Source organism: Thamnophis sirtalis, unplaced genomic scaffold (genome assembly GCF_051295495.1).
Source record: "Thamnophis sirtalis isolate CommonGarterSnake01/CBP01778 unplaced genomic scaffold, rThaSir2_p1.2 scaffold_15, whole genome shotgun sequence".
NCBI lineage: Eukaryota > Metazoa > Chordata > Lepidosauria > Squamata > Natricidae > Thamnophis > Thamnophis sirtalis.
The window spans coordinates 44102108-44115760 of NW_028261395.1; the positions used below are offsets into that span (position 1 = coordinate 44102108).

At 45.3% G+C, this 13653-nt stretch overlaps 1 protein-coding gene across 1 annotated transcript in view; it reads right to left on the reverse strand.

Moving 5' to 3' along the window:
• Window positions 1-9578: 9578 nt before the first annotated feature.
• The window catches only part of CFAP74 (cilia and flagella associated protein 74), a 117490-nt gene continuing 113415 nt past the window's right edge, over window positions 9579-13653 (reverse strand). Inside the window, 3 exon segments of the mRNA XM_087702450.1 lie at window positions 9579-9949; window positions 10848-10982; window positions 11718-11845. Coding sequence (XP_087558576.1) covers window positions 9839-9949; window positions 10848-10982; window positions 11718-11845 — 374 coding nt within the window. The 3' untranslated portion in view covers window positions 9579-9838.

A 13653-nucleotide genomic window follows, 5' to 3' on the forward strand; every position in this document is an offset into this window, starting at 1 on the left:
GTTAAAATGACAGTAATATATCATTAACACATACCCTAGAGGTCTATGAAAACCACAAGCATTAAAACATGGCATCATTAAGTTCTCTCGTCAATTCCGCCCGGTCCGCTGATGATACAATACAATACAATACAATACAATAGCAGAATTGGGAGGGACCTTGGAGGTCTTCTAGTCCAACCCTCTGCCTAGGCAGGAAACCCTATACCGTTTCAGACAAATGGCTATCCAACATCTTCTTAAAGACTTCCAGTGTTGAGACATTCACAACTTCTGGAGGCAACTTCTGTTCCACTGATTAATTGTTCTCACTGTTAGGAAATTTCTCCTTAGTTCTAAGTTGCTTCTTTCCTTGATTAGTTTCCATCCATTGCTTCTTGTTCTGCCCTCAGATGCTTTGGAGAATAGTTTGACTCCCTCTTCTTTGTGGCAACCCCTGAGATATTGGAAGACTTCTATCATGTCTCCCCTGGTCCTTCTTTTCATTAAACTAGACATACCCAGTTCCTACAATCGTTCTTCGTATGTTTTAGCCTCCAGTCCTCTAATCATCCTCTAGGATGTTACTTAGATGGGTGGTGAAACATCTGCAAGAAAACCACCAAGCTCAGAGAGCATCAAGGGACCCCCCCCCCCACAGTTGTCCTCCTCCTCCACTCCTCAAAACCCACTCCTTTCCAGCACTGATGATGTTACAAGTGGGGAAAAAGACACTGGAAACATGGAGGCTGCTTGGAAAGATGGTTTAATGGTGGACAGGATCACATGGCTTGAGCTCCTGAACAGAAAAGGGGGATCACGTGTTTCCAGGTGTTGGGTGAAGAAGAAAAAAGAGGGAAAGGGGGCTTACTGAGAGTTTTTATACTCTCTGTTCAGCCCCACCCTCTCTGCTTCCTGTGAAAGAAATTATTCTGATTGGTTGTCAGAGGCAGGGGGTCATAGCTAACTTTGTAGGTTGTGTGTCTTTTGAGCCTCAAGGTTGGTTGAGCATTGATTTTTCCCAGGTGCCCTGTTGGTGAAATGGGTAATTGGCTAATACTATCATGCCTTAATCCCATCACCCTGGAGCTGAAGGGGTGAGAGAGAGAGAGAGAGATCTTTGTTATGTAGAATAGACTGGTTCAGGCCTTTCAATGGCCCATTGACAAAGGTGGGGGCTATTAAGAGTTTTATGCCTAAAATCATGTTTCTCCATTTCTCATCCAAGGAAAATATAATATTCTTGCCTTTTCAATATTTCCCGGGGTATTTCATTTTTTCTAGGAGGAGGGGTGGGTGCTAACTTGCTACACCTAGAGCGGGCTTTTAAAAACAGTCTCCCTTTGGATCAGAAAAAGCTTACCTCTCTGCTCTGGTGGTGGTGGTGGTGGTGGGTGAGAAGACCACCGATTCACACGCTGGAAAATCTTTCTTGAGGTGGCCCTTGCTGGAAAGGAAACGGCATGTGAAGAGGTGGGATTACAGCAAGGGAGAAAATGAGAATTCTGGCTCTTTTTTAAAAATTAGTATTAAGGCCGAGACCTCGGTAGCCACCTTAATTGGGGGGGGGATGGGGGAAATCCCACCACAATTTCACAACATAAATTAGGCTCAACTGGGTGGTGGTTTTCTCCCTCCCCCTCGTATTGACCCATCTTTGAATCTACTTTAGCCAACGTTCAGCGTAGAGGGAAGAAGTGTCTGAAATGATCTATCGGGTTTCCTGCCTGAGCAAGGGGTCAGACTAGAAGACCTCCAAGATCCCTTCCAACTCTGTTATTCTATTTGATTCGATTCTGGAGCCAACCAGAAGTCCGGTTCCCCCCACCAGAGTCTCCTCCTAGCACAGCGTCCTTTTTCCTCTACCTACCCTAACCGAAAGCCCTATCCATTTTGGAGCCCACCGGCGACAGGGAGCCGCAGCAGAGGGATGAAAGAGCCACATGTGGCTCCAGAGCCACACAAGTTGCTGACCCCTGGGCTAAACATACCTACCTTCTTTCATGCAACACGCCAAGTGACGAACAGGCCGACGCATTTTTAAAAAGCCTGTCAGAACTGCCCCCAAAAAAGTCCTGCTCTTTCGTTTTTCTAAAACTACCATCTTATATTTCTGGCTCTCTCTTTTTTTTGAAAGGGGGGGAATAAAATAAAAGGCCTGGTGCTTGTTGTGTTTCAGAAAGTATACGGCTGTTATTTTAAGGCTTCTCAGCAGCCCCAGAATTGTGTATTTTATATCGGGTTGTGCTTTTGCAAGAGAGCCACACAGATCTGCAGGGAGGGAGCTGAAACGCAATGGAAAAACGCATGGTAGTAAACTGTTTTCCTAGGTTTCAATAACTCACCCCTGGACCTGTTTGGCTGCTCGTGAGTCTTTCAAAAGGAAGGAAATGGGGAAACCGAGGCCCGGCAGGCACGTGCCACATCTGGGCAGAATGACGTTTTCTTTTGTCGCTGAACAGGAATTGGGATTTGCCTATTTTCAAATTTGCGGGGAACCTTTTCAAAGGGGATTCCATTAAAACTTACCCAGTCAGGCTGCAGGCGGGTTTCAGCGGCTTCTCAGGGTGGACGACGCAAAGGATCTCCAGCAGGGAATGGTATTAAAAAAAAAAAAGGAGATTTGCATAAATCACACTGTAGGTCTAAAGGGAGATGATCGGCATTCCTGTTAGCGTTATCTCCATCTTCAGGATCTTAAAAATGGAGGAAAAGAAATGTAAAGTATGTCAGAAGGCCCTGTTAAATATAAAAACCAAGGTGTGCTGACGTCATTCCGAGCTCCCTGCCTTCGTTTATTATTTTTTCTCCCATCTTTATTACTTTGTAAGTAAGACACAGACGTAGATAATGCTCCTTCTTCCTCTTATTTTTTTTTAATGTAGGCGTCAGGCCTGCAACCATCTTTTCTTTTGGATCTTTGGCCTGCCACACTTTCTATTCCTCTGCTATGCATTTCCTATGGTGGGAAAATGGGAGGGGGTAGGAATTGTATGGAGTTAGATGAGATGTAGCCATAACAAAATTCCTTTCTAGAAAGCCAAGGTCATCTTTTGTCTCTGCACCTCCTGCACCTGACCGGATGGATGGAATCGAGAGATTCTAGAACGGCACTCTGTACATGCTCTGAAGCCTGTTGCTCTTATCCAGGTTTCATTGGTAGTCACAAAAAAGTCCCTGAATTCAACAGGAATTATTTTGAAACACAGCATCTCCTTTAAGATCATGAGATATTTTTTTTAAGGGTCTTTTAACCAAAGGTTGGTTTAAACATGAATCATTTCTTTGTGTTTCCAAAATGTGAAACTTTGCAATGCCAAAGGAAATATGTATGAATGAGCAAAGTGTTTGATCAACAGAAACGACAATGGGAGGAAAACCAACCGATAGCTGGAGGTAAATATTATTTGGATTATGTCATTAAAGAAAGCTGATTCCTATCTATCCATTATGGGCACAAGGTGTTGACTATTTATACCTTCGCTTGCGAAATTGGAGGTGACCTGAATTTTCTTAGCTAATAAAAATTCCACTTAGCTCCTATATAACTCAGCCGGTTCCAGGCACAAGTTCCCACGAGCTTTATCTCAATCTTGTTGATTCCTCGGTTTCTATTCTTTAAATCTGTGTTTTATCAGATTGCCGGGGGGGGGGGGGGAACGCTTAAATTTCTTCCGCCTTCAGTTAGAAAAATATGAACAAGTTTCTAGGCCTCAAGATAAAAAAATATTGGGCTAAAATACATAGGTGGCTAGAAAAGATCATACAACAACATATTGATTTAAAACCTGAAATATTTTTGTTGGGGATTTTATCAGAATAGTAAAGAAAATGTATATTTGATTGTTCATGTTATAACAGCAGCTAGGATTGTATATGCACAAAATTGGAAAAGCGAAGAGATTCCTACAGAGGAGAACGTGATTAGGAAAATATATAAGGAAATAAACAGATTGACACTGAGAAAGAACAAACTGATTATTATACAATTTGGGAATCTTTTTACCGGTGGTTAGAGACTAGACATAAGAATTAATAGTAAAAGAAGTTATCGAAAGTATAGAAAATGTATTAATAGTTAATATAACTAATGGAGTTAAATAATTTACAATGGGATTGTTGTAATATTAGATACTTAAGGTATTGGAAATAAGCTAAGATGGGGTTAAATAATGAATAAGACTGTATATTTTAATGTTGGCACAAAATATTTATACCCAGATGACACAGTGGTTAATGGAAAATGGATTGTTTATATATATAAAAATAAAACAAAACATGCAGTTTCTGGGAAATGTCAAATGAAAATTGCAGGTGCCAAAGGGCATTCAATCAGGTGATGAGTGAATAAGGAAGGGACGTATCTTCTTTTTGGTCATAGATTCCAGTGTTATTAAAGGGTTAGTGAATTAATGAAGCCATTAATCATTTGGAATAGAAGGGGAATTTCCCAACTGAAGTGTGTAACAGAAATAATGCAAACAGATAACCGGATTCAGATGGCTGTTGAGAAACACTGATGATGTTACCTAGATTGGTAATGAAATGTCTTCAAGAAAACTACCAAGCTCAGAGAGCATCAAGGACCTCACCGTCCTCTCCCTCCTCCTCTGTCACTCCCTTCTAGCATTGATGATGTTATCTACTTGGGTTATGAGATGTCTTCAAGAAAACCACCAAGCTTCTTCTTCTTCTTCTTCTTCTTCTTCTTCTTCTTCTTCTTCTTCTTCTTCTTCTTCTTCTTCTTCTTCTTCTTCTTCTTCTTCTTCTTCTTCTTCTTCTTCTCCTCCTCCTCCTCCTCCTCCTCCTCCTCCTCCTCCTCCCCACAAACCCCACTCCCTTCGAGTCAAAAGAAAAGGAGAAAAAAAGTTACTTCTAACCAGATAAGCTATCAATGTTGGAAAACTAAAGGCGAAAGCTAGGATTACAGGAAGGAGAGGAGCCTGAGACATTTGTTTTTTAGCCACGTTGATACCTGTGAAGGAAGTTTGTCGCAACACAAAGAAACTGGAAAATTTATCAAAGCTATTTATCTCACCGTTTTTGTTTTCAATTGGCAATTGAAAACAGCAGCTGCCAAAAAAGCCAGCACAGTTCTAGCCTGCATAAACAGAAGGATAGAATCAAGATCACGTGAAGTGTTGATGCTACTTTATAAGGCCTTGGTAAGGCCACACGTGGAATACGGCATTCAGTTTTGGTTGCCACAATGTAGAAAAGATGTGGAGACTCTAGAAAGAGTGGAGAGAAGAACAACAAAGAGGATTAGGGGACTGGAGGCTAAAACATATGAAGAACGGTTGCAGGAACTGGGTATGTCTAGTTGAATGAAAAGAAGGACCAGGAGAGACAGGATAGCAGCCTTCCAATATCTCACGGGCTGCCCCAAAGAAGAGGGAGTCAAGCTATTCTCCAGGACACCTGAGGGCAGAACAAGAAGCAATGGGTGGAAACTAATCAAGGAGAGAAGCAACTTAGAACTGAGGAGAAATTTCCTGACAGTTAGAACAATTAATCAGTGGAACAGAAGTTGCCTCAGGAAGTTGTGAATGCCCCAACACTGGAAGTCTTTAAGATGTTGGATAGCCATTTGTCTGAAGTGGTATAGGGTTTCTGCCTAGGCAGGGGGTTGGACTAGAAGACCTTCAAGGTCCCTTCCAACTCTGCTATTCTATATTCTAATTAAGATCCTCCTGGGTAACCACAGGGCAATGCAGGATCAGATAACCTTGGCAGACAACTGAACTGGACGAATCCTCTCTCGTTTCATTTGCTCCTAGTTGTTCAGAAATTGGAAGTATTGCACCATGACCGTCATAAAATGTGAAACCAGTTCCCCCAAAGCATCTGAGGGGAGCAGGGGGGTGGTGCAAAGGTGTGAAATAATCTCTTTTCTTCATTGCCGCTGTAACTTTGAAGGGTCACTAAATGCACTGTTGCATGTTGAGGACTTACCTGCATTATGAGGGCTGCCAATTTAAGACAGCTGTGTTTTTCTCACTTGGGTGTGTATCACCATTTTTAAAACCTGCCCTGCCAGCTGGAGGGAGTCTGGGGGTGTGTGCTTAGAATGGTGACAAAGCTTTAATAAGAGGCACCAATTTACCGGGTGTCGGATGAAACCTTCTGCCTCTTAATCAAAGGCCTTTTATCAATTGCTACCAGATCCCTGGGGGGGGGGGGTTGGAGAGGGGGCAACACAGACTAGCCTGGTTCTCGACTTATGATGGCGACATCATGGCCACTTCTTCCGTCCCAGTTCTTACCATAGCAATGCTAAGTTTTTAACCTCTCAAAAATTAAACTCAAAAGCCACATTAAGCACTAGGGAAAGGTTAGGGTTAGGCTTAAAAATGCCAGAAACGTTTTTAAGTGTGATGTGAGGATTCATAAACCACAACACGCAAAGGAAGGGAAGAAAAGGAGGAAAGAAGGGAGGGAAGCAGGGAAAAAAGGAGGAAGGAAGAAGCAAGGGAGAGAGGAAGAAAGGAAGGGTGGGAGGGAGGAAGGAGGGAAGGGAGAAAAGCAAGGAGGAGGGAAGGAAGGGGGAAGGAATAATGGAAGGAGAAAAGGAGGAGGGCGGGATGGAGAAAGAAAGGGAGGGAGAAAAGGAGGAAGGGAGGGAGAAAAGGAACAAAGAAAGGGTGGGAGGCAGAAAAGGAGGAAGGAAGAAGTGAGGGAGAGAGGAAGAAAGGAAGGGAGGGTGGGAGGAAGGAGGGAAGGGAGAAAAGCAAGGAGGAGGGAAGGATGTGAGGAAGAATGGAAGGAAGGGAAAGAGAAAAGGAGGAAGAAGGGAGGGAAGGGAGGGAGGGAGGGAAGAAGGAAGGGAGAAAAGCAAGGAGGGAAGGGGGGAAAGAATAATGGAAGGAAGGGAAGGAGAAAAGAAGGAGGGAGAAAGGGAGGGAGGAAGGGAGGGAGGGAGAAAAGGAGGAAGGGAGGGAGGGAGAAAAGGAAGGAAGAAAGGAAGGGAGGCAGAAAAGGGAAAAGGAAGAGAGGGAGAAAAGGAAGAAGGAAGGGAGGGAGGGAGAAAAGGAGGAAGGAATGAAAAAGTGGGGAGGAAGGGAGGGAGGAAGGCATTTGTCTCTTCCCTCTCCTCAAATTCTTATAAGTTCTTTGATCTGAGGAAGGAGAATCCTGATTCAGAAGTTTCTTTCCAACAAAGTGAAGAATTTTCATGCACTAACAGGTTTTTTCTTTTAGGGCTGAAGCAACCCTGGGGTGCATACCTGTAGCTGCAAAGGGCCTCTCTCTCTCTCTCTCCAAGCATCTCCAGAAGAAAGAAAGAAAGAAAGAAAGGAGGGAGGGAGGGAGGGAGGGGGAGAAAACCAGAAACCTTTGTGACGGTACCAGATGGATTTCGACACAACGGTGGTTGTTTCCTTAATGTGACCTAACAACAACTTCGTGTTTTTATGTAACACATTGAAGCTTTTTCGCCCAGCCGTGGTTGATACCAGTGACATCAGAACTTGTTCGAATCTGAAACTATCTAAATGAGTCTCAGTGGCGCAGTGGTTAGAGTGCAGTTCTAGAGGCTATTTCTGCTGCCCGCCGGCTGCCTGCAATTTGGCAGTTCAAATCTCACCAGGCTCAAGGATGACTCAGCCTTCCGGCCTTCTGAGGTCGGTAAAATGAGGATCTGGATTGTTGGGGGCAAGAGGCTGACTCTGTAAACCGCTTAGAGAGGGCTGTAAAGCACTGTAAAACGGTATGTAAGTCTCAGTGCTATTGCTATCTCCCTCCCTCCCTCCCTAGTGGTTAGAATGCAGTATTGCAGGCTAACTCTGCCCACTGGCAGCAGTTCAATCCTGACCGACTGGTTCCAGGTTGACTCAGCCTTCTGTCCTTCCGAGGTGGGTAAAATGAGGACCCAGATTGTTGGGGGCAAGAGATACTGACTCTCTAAACTGCTTAGAGAGGGCTGGAAAGCACACTATAAAGTGGTATATAAGTCTAAGTGCTATTGCTATTCCTTCCTTCCTTCCTTCTTCTTCCCCTATTCTCTTTCCTTCCTTTCTTCTTTCCTTCTTGGCCCTTTCTCTCTCCTTCTTTCCTTCTTCTTTGCCCATTCTCTCTCCTCCCTTCCTTCCCCATTCTCTCTCCCTTCCTCTTCCCCCATTCTCTCCTTCCTTCCTTCCTTCCTTCCTTCCTTCCTTCCTTCCTTCCTTCCTTCCTTCCTTCCTTCCTTCCTTCCTTATTGCAGGTTAATTCAGTGCTAACTGCCAGTAGTTCGAGTCTCACCAGGCTCCAGGTTGACTCAGCCTTCCATCCTTCCGAGGTGGGTAAAATGAGGACCCAGATTGTTGGGGGCAAGAGATACTGACTCTCTAAACTGCTTAGAGAGGGCTGGAAAGCACTGTAAAGTGGTATATAAGTCTAAGCGCTTTTGCTAAAGGACGTCCAGATATCTTAGCAAAGGAGTCGGCTGGACTCAAATAGGTTGAGCTTATTATGATCAAGAAAGTCTGCAAACCTTTGCATTTTAAAAAAATCACATTTTGCACATTAATTGTAATAATGGCCTGCTGGAGTTATCTGTATGCAGAGGCCATGTCCCTGACTGGAAGAGGCTGTTCCAACTACATAATTATGGTCTTTTATGGTCTTTCATCATCCAAAGTCTGCAATTATTCCCCAGAGCTAATCTCATTGGTCCAGAATCTGGAAGGAAATGTCCGGCCAGACCAGCAAAATTAAACAACCATTAGTTGCTCTCGGTGCAGAAGGAGATCTGTCGGCAAAAGTCCTGGAACAACTTGGAGAGGGAAAAAAAATAGAACTCTTGTCAAAGCAACGCACACGTTGTTTCTGCTGGAGAACGTGGTTGGGCCCTAGGGGACTCTGCCTCCTGCCGAAAACCAACCAACATGGTTTGGAAACCCATGGTTTATGGCAGAGCTTCTCAACTTTAAGACGGGTGGACTGCAACTCTTAGAATTCCCCAGCCACCCACAGACACAAACAGACACACACACACACACACACACACTGGTGCGGTGGCCTTAGAGGTGGAGCTCTGGCCTCACAATCATGATCTGATCTGAGTGTTTTGGAAGCTGGCCGTTAGAAAGTGCCATGAGCTATTGTAAGTTTTGCAACAGTTTTGCCAAACAAAACTCCGCAATGGCGTCAGGAGGGGCATCTGGCCAGTAAAAAACTCTGCTAGTTCCATTCAGTTGCCCCTGACTCCACCTCACAAGGGATTAAAAGAAGATGACACACACACACACACACACTGAGAGAGAGAGAGAGAGAGGGAGGGAGGGAAGAAGGGAGGGAGGGAAGGCTGTGAGTTCGATCCTAGGTAGAGGCAGATATTTCTCTCACTCTCTGGGCACAATGAGAATATATCTGCTGAACAAAACTCCACACTGGCGTCAGGAAAGGCATCTGGCCAGTAAAAAAACTCCATTCAGTTGCTTAGACTCCACCCCACAAGGGATTAAAATAAGATCTCTCTCTCTCTCCCTCTCTCCCCCTCTCTCTCTCATGCACACACACACACACACACACACACACACACACACACACACGTTCCTAGATGGCATTTCTCCTCTTTTCAGATCCATTCTCATCCCAAAAGGTAACAAATCCAAGCATTGCCAGGAAGGCAAATTTTATTTACCAACAGAAACGGAAATGAATGGAAAAGCAATTCAGCTTGAAGCCTTCTCCACATGTTCAGAAGAAGAAGAAAGGGGGTGGGGGGAAGCAGATATCGTTCGGCCTCAAGGCATTCTAGAGGTATCAAACCGGAATTCTATTTGGGGTTTAAAACCTCCCATGTTCCAAATGGCCTTTCCAGGACGTTCTTTAAGATTCCACAGCCTCAATTGGAGCCTCCCGCTGGGAAGATCTTTCAGTTTGGAGTTTCTTTGGTCACGATCCGGCCCATGAAGTAGACACCGTAAACTTCCTTCACGTCACCTTTCACGATCAGTGTGGCTGATCCGGTGATAGGCTGATTGGGCTATGAGAAAAGACAGAGCAATAGCAATAGCAGTTAGACTAGATCAAATCTCACCGGCTCAAGGTTGACTCAACCTTCCATCCTTCCGAGGTGGGTGAAATGAGGACCCAGACTGTAGGGGGGGGGGCGATATGCTGACTCTGTAAACTGCTTAGAGAGGGCTGGAAGCCCTATGAAGTGGTATATAAATCTAACTGCTATTGCTATTGCTATGCCCCCCATAACCACACCCACCTAATAACCGGGCAAAGAGCCGGTTGCTAAAAAATTTCAATCCCACCCCCTGCATGTGAAACCACGTACTCTCCAGTCCACGGAAAAACCTCACTCCACGGAACCACTTCCTGGTTCTGCTGCTTTAATGCAGTGTGTGTCAACCTTGGTAAGTTTAAGATACCGTTTCCCCGAAAATAAGACAAGGTCTTATTTTCTTTTGATCTCTCCAAAATAAGCGCTTGGCCTTATTTTCGGGGAGGTCTTATTGTTTTTGAGGCGGCAGGAGATGGTGAGGGTGGTCACCTCGTGGCTGCTGCGGTGTTGCAATATTTTGGGGGGGGAGGGCTTATTTATGGGGAGGGCTTATTTTAGCGCATGCGCTCAAAAGCCCGATGGGGCTTATTATCTGGGGAGGTTTTATTTTCAGGGAAACAGGGTGTTGACTTCGGCTACCAGAATTCCTCGTTCTGGGAATCAAAATCAGCCCAGAAAAAGTCCTGAAAACAACCCAAAAATGGGCTGGAAATGGACCGAAAAACATCCTGAAAACCACCCGTTCTTAAGCTTGCTGAAGGTTAAGAACGGGGGGGGGGGGTGTGATGCCAAGACTTAGTTCAAAGGGAAGGAGAGAACGAAAGGAAACGACCTCAATCGAATAGGACTTTGAAGCGTGCCAACCTACATCTGAGCCAGCAGGGGGCACCCAAGAAACGATGATGGATTTGGTCTGCCCACGTTCCACCATTCCTTTGACTGGGTCTACGCTGAATCCTTTGAGCAGCAAAACCTGTAAGCTTTCCCAGGTGAATTCCACATTCTGCAAAAGGGGGGGAGAAAAAAAGGGAGGAAACCTCAATCAAGGAAGAATGGGTGGAAACTGAACAAGGAGACATTCGACCTGGAAATAAGGAGGAACTTTTCGACGGTGAGAACCAAAGGAACAGATGTTGCCTCCGGAAGTGGTGGGAACTTCATCCCTGGAGGCTTTCAAGAAGAGACTGGACTGCCATCTGTCAGAAATGGTGTAGGGTCTCCTGCTTGGGCAAGGAGGGGTTGGACTAGATGACCTGCAAGGTCCCTTCCAACTCTGTTAACCTCTGAGATAAGAGCAGCATAAAATACAAGCGAGCAAGCACCTGTTTCAGTACAGATAGTCCTCGACTTACAACCATCACAGCGGACAGAATTTTCCTTGCTAAGCAGGGCAGATGGTAAGAGAGTCAAGTGAAAGATTTTCCCTCTTCTGTGTTTGACCAAGTCATCACCATCTCCTTTTAACGACCCCATCGTCCCTTGCGGGGTGGAGTCTGGGCAACTGAACGGAGCTATCAGGATGCCTTTCCCTGTTGCCAATGCGGAGTTTTGTTCAGCAGATAATATTCTCATTGTGCCCAGAGAGAAAGAAATACCTGCCTCTACCTAGGATCAAACTCACAGCCTCCTGATAGTGAGGCGAGAGCTTCGGCTATAGGCCAAGTCCTCTCCCGAATTTCACAATTAGCTTTGATAAACGTACCCACTCCATCCCACCCCTCCCCGAAGATTTTCACACCTTCTTTGACGCAAACTGAGCAGTCCGTATGGCTCCGACTTTCAACTCCCGCACGGCTGGGATCACCAAAGTTTCCGTCTGCACACACTTCAAGCTGACCAGGATGCAATTGGTGGCTTTGTCGGCTTCTGCAGAGATGCAATTTTGGTCCATCAGTGATGGGAGGAGGAGGAGGGGGGGGAAGAACGGGTTTTGATAAAAAAAAAATCAACCATGAATTTCCACATTTTCTCGGTCATCCAAGTCAGGGTTTGTCCCAAAAGTGGGGTTTTTTTGGGGGGGGGGGGTTGTTTTCAAAAGACAACTGGACTTCCTTTGTTTTTTGCTTGAAGACGTTTCACTTCTCATCCAAGAAGCTTCCTCACTTCTAACTGAACGGTTCCTTGGAACGAGCTCCCCATGGAGATCCGGACCCTTACTACCCTCCCGGCCTTCCGTAAAGCTACCAAGTCCTGGCTGTTCCGGCAGGCTGGGGGGCTGTTGAAGTATCCAGCCCCGCTTCATTTGTGACTATTGTGTATTTTAATATTGTTTGTATTGTCTTATTTATCCCCTCCCCCATTTCATTTTTTTTTTTTAAGTAAAGCTATGGTTTATTACAAAGGTCACATAATCTCAGGCTGCATCTCAATCAAACTTACTTGGAATCAAACTCAGTTAAGCTCTTATACAACACCAGGAGGCATAGAGAGAGAATAAAACCTGAAGGTTAATTAATTTAGTAATCTTTTTTTTTTAAAGAAAATTAATGTTTTTATTTTCCATTTTTCATACAGTCACATATATACTGTGCATAACTGGGGCCATACAACATTAAACAATAATCACAGCAGTTCCTCTTGTCAACAAATACCCCCCAAAATATAAATAAAATAAGACTCAAACTCAAATAGAAACCCAATATACCTCTTCCGCTCTCCATACACCTCTTTCTTCCGCCCCCCTCCAACTTACTATCTTCCCTCCATCATTCCCCTCTACCCTACTTCCCCTTCCCCCTCTACCACTCCTCCCTCCCCCGTTTCATTGTGAACCGCCCGGAGTCCTTCGGGAGTGGGCGGCATACAAAACCAAGAAACGAAACGAAACCTTCCATTCCGTCAGAACGGAAGAGGCTTCTTGGATGAGAAGCGAAACTTTGCCTTCAAGCAAAAAACAAAAGGAAGTCCAGTTGCTTTTTCCAGGAGGGGGGGGGGGGAAGCACCTTTGGATTCCCATGGCGGCGTAGATAAATATGAAAGAAATTGCATTTACCTAAAACATTTCCCCCCCCCCGCACCTCTTTTAGGTGGAATGAATGACCCCGTTGCTTCGGTTGCGGTTTACCGAATAAGCCACCATGGGCTGGCTTTGACCCAGCATGCTAAGTGATAGCAGGCACAAGCACATCAGAGGCTGAGGGATAAGAACCCAGCTGACTTTGTGGCCCCAAATCTATGCCTTTGGGTATGGGGAGTTGGAGGATTCCATCTTCAAATGAAATGCCTCTTTCTAGGGTCTGTGATGCTCTCTGAGCTTGGTGGTTTCCTTGCAGGCGCTTCATTACCAAACGAGGCAACATCATCAGTGCTAGAAGGAGTGGGGTTTGTGGAGAGGAGGAGGGAAGAGGAGGAGGAGGAGGAGGAGGAGGAGGAGGAGGAGGAGGAGGAGGAGGACGACGACGACTATGGGGTCCTTGGTGCTCTCTGAGCTTGGTGGTTTCTTGCATATGTTTCATTACCAAACTAGGTAACATTATCAGTGCTAGAAGGGAGTGGGGTGTGTGGATAGGAGGACAGAGGAGGAAAGGAAGAGGAGGAGGACGACGACTATGGGGTCCTTGGTGCTCTCTGAGCTTGGTGGTTTTCTTGCAGACGTTTCGTAACCCAACTAGGGAACATCATCAGTGCTAGAAGGGAGTGGGTTTTGCGGAGAGGAGGAGGAGGAGGAGGAGGAG